Below are 12,808 nucleotides of genomic sequence, written 5' to 3' on the forward strand. Positions count from 1 at the left end.
TCTTTATAGTTGTGAGTGGTATGCTTCCTGGTTGCCATAATTTTGCTTTCCATTTTTCTTGCTAACCTGAATGCCTTCTCTAATGAATCAGGTTTTCAAAGGCGAACATTATGCTAGATATTATCCTTTAATGTCCCTATGAACACATCAATCCTATGCTATGGAATATCTTTTACCCTTATGTTCAATTTTTGGAACTCCTCAATGTGCTCCATTATTGAACCATTTTGTTTGAGACTTATCAATTGGCTAAAAAAAATGTTTCTTTTTGTATCCTCATAATGTGCTGTCAATTCTTCCGTAAAAATTGCCCAAGTGATAATTTGTTTACGAGAGCAAAGCCATTGATACCATACAAACTGATTTGGTTCCAAATATAAAGTTGCAATACGTACCTTTTGTGTGTTTTGCACATTATTGAGATCGAAAAATTGTTTCATCTGTAATATCCATGTTGCGAGATCCTTGCCATCAAACTTCCTCGTATCGATTTTTGGAATATTGTGTGTCTTCGATCCAACATTAGAGTCTATGAAATCATGATTAACATTTCTTTTGTTCGCATCATGAGTTTCTTTTACTACCCTTTCACCATTAGTAAGTATTTCTTGTAGAAAATTTGTCAAATCTATCTTCAAATCCTCCATCTTAGCTTCCACGTTATTCATCTTAGCTTCTACATCTTTCTTTAAACCATCCATCTTAGATTCTATTATTTTTTGTGCGAGTGACAATTGTTGCACTTGGTCTCGTAATTTTGATATATCATGTTGCATTTCTTCCTCTTCTTCATCAATCATGCTAGAGCTTTCAGGTTGCTTACTAGGTGTTTGCATTTTCTTTCCTCGGGGCATCAGTTACCGATAATAAGGCTCTACTACGCCTTTTGAATTCCTTCAAAATAATTTTTCAAACCAAGCTTAAGCAAAAATATAAAAAAATTTACACACCTTTTTTCACGTTGTATGAGCTTGATATTGCCTCTGATGTATCTCTGTAATTTCGGATCATCTAGTTCTGAAATTGCAACCTGCAGTAGCCCTTTGTGTCCTCTTTCCAATGCCACCAGTCTGATCCAAATTGGATTCTCCAAGAGTTATGCCAAATCTCCCACAGTGACCTGATTATAGACTAGTTCAGTAGAACGAACTTGTACGATGTGCCACGTGTCCCTGTTTCGACCTTTGGCTTTGAAAAATATATACAAGAAACTACAGTCCATTCTCTTTCTATACCTTCTTACGAAATTTCAATCTGATGCTCAGAGAGAAAGTTATGATGATTTTCCCCAGGTCACCTGTTTGGAATGTAATTCAGGAGTCTGCAAAAAGACCAACTTCCTCAGATCATATTTTCGCAAATATAGCGCAAAAAGCTCTGAAATTCAGACCCAAGGTTCAGTGCGATTTTGTCTCAAATGGTTTTTTTTTTTTTTCGCTTCTGAAATATCGCAGAAAAAAGTTATAGCAAAAATGCCACGATGACGTATTTGGAGCAGCGAAACCCTAGAATCCAAAGTTCTGATACCAAATGTTATGAAACGAGCTCACAAAAAGATAGAAAAGATAGATAAACGCATTAGAATTCAGTCTCTTCCAGGGGGCAATCTCCTTTACATTACACAAATGAATGATTCTTTGATGATTCAAATGACAAAACCTCCTTTATATATATAGGAGTCTAAGGAGTCGCAATATAACCTTGCCGACTTAACAATAATAATATAAAGGCACAAAAATAACAATAGAGGGATTCTATGGGGCACAGTAATAATAATATGGGGACAATAGGGGCACAACAATATTAATAAGGGATACAACTACAATAGTAATGGGGTAGTCACTAGTATTATAGGGACCTAACAGACAGTGCCAAAACTTTCAGTAAACCATAAAAACATGGACATTGGCAGAAGTATTGGCTGCAGATTTCTAGTTAGTTTAGTCACCAAAATGAGTTTCACGTCTGCTGTTCCCAATTTCTCTTTTATCACCTACTACCTTTTTTGATAATTGTCATAAGATTCTTATTACTTGACTTGGCCAATCAATTTTCTTGTGGGTAATTATTTGAGGAATTATATTATATAATCCGATAATTGAAATAGAACGTGGACAACTGAGTGGGACTAAAAGCTTTAGCATTATGAGTTGTGATGTTTGCTGGCACACAAAACCTTGTGATGACTTTTTTCTTCAATAAAATTCATGACAACCTTTTTTGTAGGTTTCTTTCTCGAAATAGCCTCAATCCATCTCGTAAAATAGTTGGTGGCTGTGAAGATCCATTTATGGTCATTGCAGGAGTTATCTTTGAATTCAGCTATGTTACTGGATCCATCCTCTTATTATTGTTCTCTTGTAAGAGCACTCTAGTGATCTTATCCTCAGAAGCATATGATAATAAAATAAAGTCCTTTGAGTAATAAGGAATCACAAGGACAGGGGAAGACATGATTGCTTCTTTGATCTATCTAAAATCCGTTTTGCTATATTCATCCCATTCAAAGCAATCTTTCTTCAGAAAATTGGATAAAGGTTTCACAATTTCAGCAAAATTCTGGATAAAGCTCTAGTTGCGGTTTATGTTATCGAAAAATTGATTGCATGGATTTTTTGTTTTTTTGGAAAAAGGAACTTCTTTATGGCATTCATGCTAGTTGGGTCGACGTGAATTCCTTCCTTCGAAGTAATACGACTCAACAACTTTCCATGATCCACCCCTAGAAAAAACTTCTTGGAGTTTAATGAAATCCTGTATCTATGACACCTCTCAAAAACTTTGCTCAGATGGTCTACATGGTTAAGATCGATCCTTTAAAAACACTGTAAGATTTTCCTGATAAATCTCACCTAACTTACCAATTAGGTGTAGTTGTCGCCCAAAGGGGTAGAAGGAGCCATTGGAGGAATTTAGGCCATTGGAGGAATTTAGGCATCAGAACAAGGAGAAAGGACCTAGTAGAGACCTTTTGTTTGGGGAAGCTTCAGGTGCATCTCACCAATATGACCACCAATCACCCATCACTCATCCTCAGGCCTATAGTGGGCTAGCTAGGACCACGTTACCTAGATTCTTGCCAGCAGGGCCAGGTGAGCAACTGGGGCAAGATTATCAGATGCCCATGGGTGATTATATCCGGGAGTGGCAGTCCATGGGGGAGGATTTCAAAACAGCATTGTCCTTCAGAGATTTCTACTAGCTCAAGTAGAACGAGAGAGAGAAGAGCACTGGTAGGTCTAGGGTGCAGAGTTTAGAGTTGCAACGTACCATTGGGAGGATTTTTTTTCCCAAGTTTGATGGATTTATCAAGTGCACAACTCGAGCCATGGTAGAGAAGATGGTTACTTATTTCCAGCTTAACTGGATGATAGAGATGGAGGTCATCAAAATGGCTACTTTGCACTTGGAGGGAGAGGCACACGACTGGTGGTTTCATGGCTTAACCATGCTAGGGCATGCCGCCGTGACCTCTTATGAGGATTTCACACGGAGAGTGGTGGAGTGTTTTGATAAACGGACTTGGAGGCCCATTTCAGAGAAATGTCCCAACGCAGGCAAACTGGCCAACCAGAGCATTATATATCAGAGTTTTTGAGGGTCTCAGTCATGGTGCCAGATTTATCCGATGCTAGGAGGGTGTACACATTTGTAGAGGGTTTTCTTGAGCCATTGAGTGCGCTGGTGAAATCCCGCATACCCACTACTTTGTAGGAGGCTGTAACTTGTGCTAGGGGTTTGGAGGGGGTTAATCCCCAACATTCGAGCACCCATACTGCCACGAGTCCCTATCCACAAAGGGACATGACACAACGGCCCCACCACAACAAGCAGTCTAGGGGCATGGATAGTTGGATGAGGAGACTAGGAGAGACCTTCGGAGGAGGCAACTATGCTTCACCTATCATGAGTCTTGGGCACTAGGCCATAGATGAATAGTGGGCAAGGCCCATTACATTGAGATCTTCTCTACCATGAGGATGACGTGGAGTTCGAGATAGGCGGGTGTGATAGCGAGACACATGTAGAGAGGGGACCACATCCACCACCACCACCTGGGGGAGCACCTTTTGCGCCAGCTGGAGGAGTCCTAGCTTCATTGCGTGGGGTTCCCAAATTTTTGACCTTGAGGATTGCTAGTTTTTGGTATGTTCTATGCTTAAGAGCAATTTACTTCAATTTTCTTATTAGCCCAATATCAATATCCAGATCAACAATCACATCAGCATGATAGTAAAATGCAGATAGAACATAAACATAAACATAAACAGTAGAAGACAAGACAAGACAAGACAAGAGGATACAAGATGTGGCACCAGCTAGGGACAAACCCCAATGTGTGGAAACCCTTGATCAAATCTTCTTATATTCTTCAATAGTTCAACAGAGAGAGAGATAGTACAAAATTACAAATCTGATGATTTATGACAGCAGCAGTAAAGCCTAGATTAGAAATGTCAATGTTGATCAAACAGGATGGAAATCTTCCTCTAAGTGGCTTGGTCAAGCCCAACCAACTTCAGCCTTCAACAGTTAGCTCAATCAGCCCAAATGCTGCTCATAGATCTGATTTGATTCCGCTTGATTGCTGTCCTGGTTAGGGCATTTGCAGCAGCCCTAAACCTCCCAAGCGAGTTGCAACATACCCTTTAGTAACTCCTCCCTTTGCTATGATGCTGTGGCACATCCTAGACTGCCCTATGCAGCCCTTGCTATGGTGCTATGGCCTGTGGCCTAGCACATAGCAACCCCTGTAGCAAACATCTCCAAAATAGTGTCCAACCACCATTAATGCAACAACATTTTAGCCTACAAGAACTCCAACACTGTTGTTTTGAACTTGCTGCAATGCTGCAATTCTGGGACTGGTTAGGGCACTAACCACAGTCCCTAACAGCCCATCAAACTGGCCCAGAATTGCTCCTATTGGCTGCAGCTGTCCTCCAATGGGATGCTGCCCTCCACGCTGCTCCTTTAGGGTAGTTTCAAGCCCAACGCATAGACTTGTCTCCCTAAAACAGCTGCGGCACCCTACAGGACCTTAACTAGGCCTGCGACAGCCTCTTAGGAGGACTGTCCACCCTCCAGCAAGCCCTCAAACATACCTCCTAGCCTCGGCCTCCAAGAACAGGACCTCAGCCCTCCAACCAGCAGGTCTGTCCTCTAAACGGACCCCTGAAACAACCCTTAAATGCCCTCGCTGTCCAGTCCTCTCCTTGCTGTGGCTGGGGCTTCCTTTGGCTGCGGATTAAGGTCCCTCCTTTAGCTGTGGCTAAGGCTCCTTCTCTGTGTCTAGGGCTCCTCTAGATCTCTCTTTCCACCACGTCCTCCTTGTGAGAAGACATAACCAAACAAGTGGAGAGAGAGATCATGAGATGATGTGCTCCGCAAATGATTTGAGCTCTCCTCTATCTAAATGCAACGTTGAGGTTGAAGTGGGGGTAAAAGTGCTTGGTTTGCTTGCTGGCCGACCTTGACAAATTGGCAATAATACAAATAAATTCATATCCCCATAAATATATGTCGGAATCGGATGATTTTTTGATCAATCCTACACCTCTCGAAGAGAGGAATCGAAGAAAAATATCAATTGCCATAAATAAGGTGACCCACATGGAGTTTGGCCCTAGTTTCCAATTTTAATACTCCCTCTCAACTAGGGAGAACTCCATTTGCCAGTCGGTACTATCTCTGCCAACAATGTACTGTTCTGCACTGCTGAACCATGAAGAAGAAGAAGTGATCGAGAATGTATCATACCTTTCTCTATTGACCCGAAGTCAGTCCCAGATAAAAGAGAGTGTCTCATACCACTCTTACTGACCCAAAGTCAATTCCAATGAAGAGAGTGTGTCATACCGTTCTCACTGACCCGAAGTCAGTTCCAATTGATCCTAGATCAATGTCATGCTAGCATAGGGAGTACGGTCCATCGGTAGTACTATGGTCCCTATCCTCATTTCCCTACTCATTGTCCATATGAGAGGTACTTCCCATGATTCCCAGATTGCATGGGTAGGATGTCTACATAGGAGAAGGATGAACCACTCATCCTACCTACATGTCGCCATGGGGTATCATAGGGGAAGGCTGAACCACTCACCCTGTACACAACAAGTCACTAGGGGAAGGCTGGACCACTCACCCTGTACACAACAAGTCACTAGGGGAAGGCTGGACCACTCACCCTATGATTGTGTCTCAGCAGGAGAAGGATGAACCATTCATCTTGCCTACATAGCAAACCACTAGGGGAAGCCTAAACCACTCACCCTATGGTTGCTCATTGCTCCAAGATGTACCCCATTCTGCCCGGAGCTCCCAGAGCTCAATATATCATACAGGACCCTCAGGAGGGGGTCTCTCCACGACTCCTAGTCCTTCTTAGAAAGTCAAGAATTTGACCTTTCCGAGGGGCTTCATCAGAATATCGACAACCTGCTCATCAGTCCCAATGTGTTGGAGCCTTATTGCTCATCATTGTACCACATCCTGGATAAAGTGGTAACTAATGTCTATGTACCTGGAGCGATCATGAAATACGAGATTCTCTGATAATAGGATCCCACTCTAGTTTTCGCAGAGGATCACAGTGGTATCCAACACATGTCCAAATAACTCACTGAAGAGCTTCCTCAACCAGACAGCTTCACAGGAGGCCATACTTGTAGCTATGTATTCGGCCTCAGCAGTGCACAAAGAAACCGACTTCTTCTTCCTGCTCATCCAGGATATGGAAGCAGAACCCAAAGAGAAACAACACCCAGAAGTGCTCTTGTGATCCACCACACTGCCTGCCCTAATCAACATCAGAATAATCATGTAGTCTCACATCTTTGACAGTGCAACTCTATCCATGAGTGATTGTGCCCCAAAGATATCTCAAAAGATTCTTTGCACCAATCCAATGTGTGTGATGCGGCTCAACCATATATTGGCTCAATGTGTTAACTGTAAAACATATATCCGGACGGAAGTTTACCAAGAATACCAGTGCTCCTATGAGTTGACGATACTCAGAAGCATTTCCCATTTCAGGTCCGGTAGCACTACCGCATAACTTCTTAAAGTTGAGCTCCATCGGGGTAGTCACAGGCTTGCAGTCCACCATCCCAAACCTTTCCAATATCTTCACAACATATTTTCCTTGAGATAGATAAATTTCTCTTAGATTTTGCCAGACCTCCAACCCTAGGAAGTAGTGCATCAATCCTAGGTCCTTCATCTCAAATTCAGAATCCAACTCCCTCTTACATTTATGAATAAGGGTTTGCTCCTGTCAGAAAGAGGTCATCCACATAAGGTATTAGTATGAGAGGTTTATCATCCACAACCTTAAAGTAATGGTTTGGATCGGCTTCACTCCTAGTGAATCACAGCGTCATTAGATAGCTATCAATCCTCTCATACTAAGCCTAGGGTGCTTGCTTCAAACCATAGAGAGCTTTCTTCATCCTGCATACATGAGATTCCCGGTCATGAACCTCATACCCCTCGGGTTGTTCCACATAGTGCTTGAAGTGACAAAACCAGGTGTTTACTTCATCCTTCCAAGAGCTTATGGGCATCATACTAGATATGTCGGAGTGGACCAACTGCAATATATCTGTGGTTTTGCTATTACTTGAGGGGAATGGTCCCCTTGTAAGTTTTCCTTTGGCACATGCACCTTCATGCTCTACTTTGAATTCGGGCATCCCTGTCACCATCTATCTCACATCGGGTAGGGCCTTATAGTGAAGATGGGCAAACCTACGGTGCCATACTTTAGATTGTAGAGATGTGTCACAAGACATGGCCCCCAATGGACTTCCTCCAACTTGATACAAAGTGCCAACCCTGATCAGGAGAGTTGGAGAGGTGGCTTATGAGCTGGAGCTTCCACCTAGAAGCAAGGTCCACAATGTTTTCCACGTCTCATGCCTCAAAAAGGTGTTGGGACAGTAGGTGACAACAGCCCCAAAGTTACCTCTCCTGGATGATGAGGGACATCTAGTGTTAGAGTTGGAGGCCATTTTGGAGATTAGAGAAAGGAAGTTGAGGAGCAGAACTATCAGGGAATACTTGGTACGCTAGAGGAACTTATCGGATGGGAATGCCACCTAGGAGGGTGAGCACATACTTCAGCATCCAACACCGCAAGTTCTTGGGGACAAGCAACATTTCAGAGGGGAGCACTGTAATGTTCCTTCCTAGAGTAATTTCCCTAAAATCAATTTCACAATTTTGCATTTTTTTTTTACTATTATGGGAGCCCACGAAATTTTGGGGATGAGACTTAGGAGATGGGGGCCAAAATAATTTTGTTAGTGGAATGTGAAGGCCACACCCACATGTAATATGCACGCCTTGGAGAGAAAAGTCAAATTTGGCAAGGAAAGAGGTCAAAATAGTGGATGGAGGGACCCACATGGGGAGGCAAGTGAAAATTATAAATAGAAGGGGCATAGAAGCTATTGGGATCTTTTGTCAACTTCTCTCTTTTCTTTGTTGCTCAAGCTGTTTAGATGGGTCACAAGTGCTGCTTAGCACAGAGCTTTCCAAGGGGAGAGCTCACCCTTCTTTCGGTGGACTTCGAGTGCCACCCTATGGAGGTAAAGCATTGCAACGTGGGTGAGGAGATTTGTGGAGTTGGAGCTCAATTCAACAGGTTTCCTTCGTACTCCAGGGAGGACGTAGTTGGGAAATCGTATCACTCATTTTAGCTGGCTTTTGGGGGTGTCTTCTCGGGAGAAATTTAGTATAGCTGCTCCAAGGAGAAGACTAAGCCTTGTGGAGAATTTGGGGGCTAGAGATTGCTGCTTTGGGGCAGGTTGAATTTCTCTTTCATAGGGCTTGCGCAGGAGACAAAATTCTGGGTACACGTGGGAGTTGAGGAGAGGACTTGTGGAGTTGGGTTGAATAGAGGAATTGAGGGCGTCATCCAGGGGAGAGAAGCCCAACATTTTGGCACCATTTGGAGGGTTGCAACAGAGGTTTTCTAGGAGGGCCGTATTTTCCACCTAAATGTGGAGGTTGTGGCATTTGGGTGTCAATTTTGGGGGTCAGAACTAGACCAAACCCATTCCGGGTTTTGGTGAGTTTATTGAGAGGAGACTGGGGCTAATTTTGTAGAATTTTCTGAGCACCGGAGGTGGGGTAAATCTTCAGTTTTTCGAGTTGGCAGCGCAGTCTCACTAGGGCCATCACAGATTTTTGGGAGAGGAGTTGTTCTACAGCGGTTGGCCAGACTTTGTTGGACACCTGAGGCTTGTAGCTTGCCTTGAGCAAGCGCAGGTGCACTCCTTCCATCATACATTGTACTCCTATCATTTGATAATAAAAATTGGCCCATTTTGGCGTGTTTCTGGAGCATTTATGGTTAACTGATTGCATGTTTTATTTCTTGTGTTAGATGTGCTTAATTTGCTCTGTTTATCACTGTAGCATGTGGATTTATTGGTGACATAATATAGTGAGAAGCCTTGGCTAGTTTCCCCTTAGATCATTTGTTGACAACCTTGTATGGTATAATTCATGGGATCATAAACATTTTGATCTTTTAAAGTGTTTCCTACTTTTCAGGAAAATATGTGTTTTTCTCATCTCTGTGGATTAAAGAATAGGGTTTGATATTTTCTGCTTTTAATTAATGTTAATATGTCTATTTATTTTTTTGTCCATCAGTTGCATTTTTATTCTACGGATATGCTCATAATAGCATCAGAAAATCATTGTTTGTATGCTTCGTGTAAAGCCTTGATGAAAATGCTCTATCTCCAAGTCTATTTTGGACAGAGGTTAAGGCACTTCTAAGTTTTCTTTACTCTTAATTTATTGTGACTGACAAAATTGATCAAGGGGAACAGCACATAGAGCATTTCTGGAATGTTTCTGGATCATATAAATATATTGTGTGACATGGTGATGGAAATGAAATTGCTGTCTAATGTTTACATTTTCAAAAATCTACTGCCTTCGCAATTACAGATATTTTGGTTCCTAGCATGCTGGAATGATTTGCTATTTTATGGATCTAATTTCTAAATAAACATGGATGGTGAAAGTTTCTTTTGGTCTGAAAATCAATGGAATGTTGACAATTTTGGTTTTTAACTTATTACTAATGCAATAATATTCTATTGCAGTCCCAGTGATATTGCATATGTATTCTCTGGATATGCTCCTTTGAGTATTAGACTTGTTCAGCATGCTCTCAGAGGTGGATGGTGAGAATCTTGATTCTTAGCACAGAGATTGTAAGGATGTATATTATAGAATTTCTTTTTGGACTTTAGATTGTCACATGTGGTTAAAAATTATCTGCTGATCTCTACTTAAGTAAGACTATGCCTGTTAACATCTCAGACTCCAAGGAAATTCACTGGAAATTTCATAAATGAAATTTCTACGTAAACTTCTCTCTATTGGATCATATAATACTCTGCAAAGATTAACCCCATTTGATAATCTTACATTTCATATTCATGTTAAATTGTGTTTCTGTCGGCAGTGGGTAAATTTTTTAAATTATAGGTGTCTTGGCAAATTAATGTTAAGCAACGTATGAGCTTAGAGTCGTATATATGGTATGATTGGTCATGCATCAAACATGGTTAGGTTCCAGCTATATATCAGTCTTTAGCAACTAAAATTGGACCTGTGTTAGTTAACATTAATGCTAAATTTCTACTACCTTTATCTACTATCTTCTTCCACTCTATATCTATACTTAAAGAAGTTGTTTGTATGTACATATGTAATTGTTGATGGTGGGACCCTATAATCTACTAGTTATTGATGTCCACAGTCAAGTAATATACTTATACTTGGGCTTTCTAGGCTCTTTAAAAGATTTATTTTAGAATTATGTAATTCACATCTAGAATATGTACATGATTAAAATAAAAGATAAGAAACAAATAAATTAACAAAATAGAAATTTCGAAAACAAGTAAATAATTAAAGATCAAATTAAAAAAATTAAAACGAAAAGTTTTTAAAGGGTTAAGTTTAAAATGAACAAAGAAATACAAAATTTTGATAAACAAATAAATAGTTAAATGGATAATAATTTCAGATTCTTATTTTATATTTATATATAGAAAATTAGAAATCAGAATTAGAATTTAAGTCACATGACATGAGGACATGGGACACGGAGGACACGTAAATATGAGTATTCAACACTAGACACAGCTACCTCGGAAACAAGACATGGGGGACACATTTATATATATTAACAAAATACTGAAATATAGTGCCTGATCCATATCTTTTATAAATTAGAATATCTATAGATATGAATCATGATGATATCTATTTAGTAATTTACTAATTCAGTGTTTACAATTTTAGAACTAGTTAGTTTATTAATTTACTACATCAATGATGTTCAAAATTCAATGTTCATTTTTCATGCTATTAACCATTGAAGCATGACCCTCTAAGTCACAGGACATGTCCTCCAAGGTTCCGTGTCCCTGTATTTTACGTGTCGGACACGAAAACGGCCCTAAAACATGTCGAAAACGTTTTTCATCGTGTCCTGTAAAATGTAAAATGTATTCGCCGGTTTTCGTCGTGTCCTGCATCTGGAAAACGTGTATTCCGTTGATAGAAAATGTTGCCTGCATAAGCTGCAATTTTTTTTGAAAGAAACAAATAATTTTTGAGTGGGGCAGCTTAATGATCAAGTCTAGGCCCTAGTATTGATATGCTATTCATGGTAATGTTAAATTCTTAAAGTAAAAGTGACATTCTCCTTAATCTTCATTTTCATCCTTTTACTTAAATTTTTAACATTACCATGAAATGACTCAGGATGTTTGAGAGTGGTTCCGGCCTCATTGGATTTCATATGGAGAAAGTAGAATTTTAGATTTCATTCAAAATGCAGCAGACTTATCAGTTTTTCAGGATTTCAGGATTGGGAGATTGTAATGTTTCCAGGTGACACCACCTGCCCGGGCTACCCCTGCCACCAGTAGAGGACGTGGTCTACCTCCTATAGCTCCTACTTCTAGTTCTTCAGCTTCTAGAGCATAGCAAACTCCACTGCCAACTCCACCAACACCAACATCTACATCTAGAGGGAAAGGGAAAGCTGTGGCATTTTCTCGCAAGAGGGGCAGAGGAAATCAATAGGATTAGACTTTAGTTATTTTCTTCATTTTATTGTATATGACATTATGACATGAAGATATACATTATTATATTTTTTGTTGATATTTTGAGGCTGAGTTGGGACTCAGGAGTCAAGACTTACTATTCAGGACATGATTCAATGTTATGTGTGATTTTAGCACTAGAAATGATATTAAACATCTTATATATTAGTTCTTTTATCATATTTATGTGTCAATGTATTTATTTTATGTTGTAGATGGTTTAGATATTAAAAAAATTGAAAAAAAATGAATATTTTTGTACCAAACGATTTTTTGCCGATTATTTCCCGATAATTACTATTTTTTCCGATTTTTTCCTCGCGCCAACATTATCCTGATAACAATTAATGCAACATTGTTGTAAACACTGAACAATGATACATTTTGATTTTGATGACTTAATGGAAAATCTGCATTTTATGGTTTTAATATCTAAATTCTAAATTTATAGTTAGTAGTAAGTACTTAGTAGTTTCTTATGTGCTTATAAGTTGTACATGAACAATGAACATTGAATATTCAAGAATCAAGACCAAGCATATCACATTCTAATTTCTAAATAGTAAATTTTGATTCTATTTATTTTTTTAAAGTAAACTATGAACTTTGAGAAGTAATTACATTTTAATTTGACTAGATAAGCTGCAACCTGCAATTTA

The 12,808-nt window shown here is 39.9% G+C and overlaps 1 protein-coding gene across 2 annotated transcripts in view; it reads left to right on the plus strand.

The window, feature by feature from the left end:
- The window catches only part of ATVPS33 (Sec1/munc18-like (SM) proteins superfamily), a 457,978-nt gene that overhangs the window by 261,622 nt on the left and 183,548 nt on the right, over positions 1 to 12,808 (plus strand). For both annotated transcript variants that reach the window (XR_016263097.1, XM_089441389.1), the window contains exon 18: positions 10,128 to 10,208. Coding sequence is in view for 1 of the 2 variants with exons in the window: in XM_089441389.1 (XP_089297515.1) it covers positions 10,128 to 10,208 (81 nt within the window). In the remaining variant the exon portion in view is untranslated. The remainder of the gene's footprint in view (positions 1 to 10,127; positions 10,209 to 12,808) is intronic.

This window comes from Pinus tabuliformis, chromosome 9 (assembly GCF_031772625.1).
Source record: "Pinus tabuliformis cultivar Carrire ecotype Pingquan chromosome 9, CPIR1, whole genome shotgun sequence".
NCBI classification, from domain to species: Eukaryota; Viridiplantae; Streptophyta; class Pinopsida; order Pinales; family Pinaceae; genus Pinus; species Pinus tabuliformis.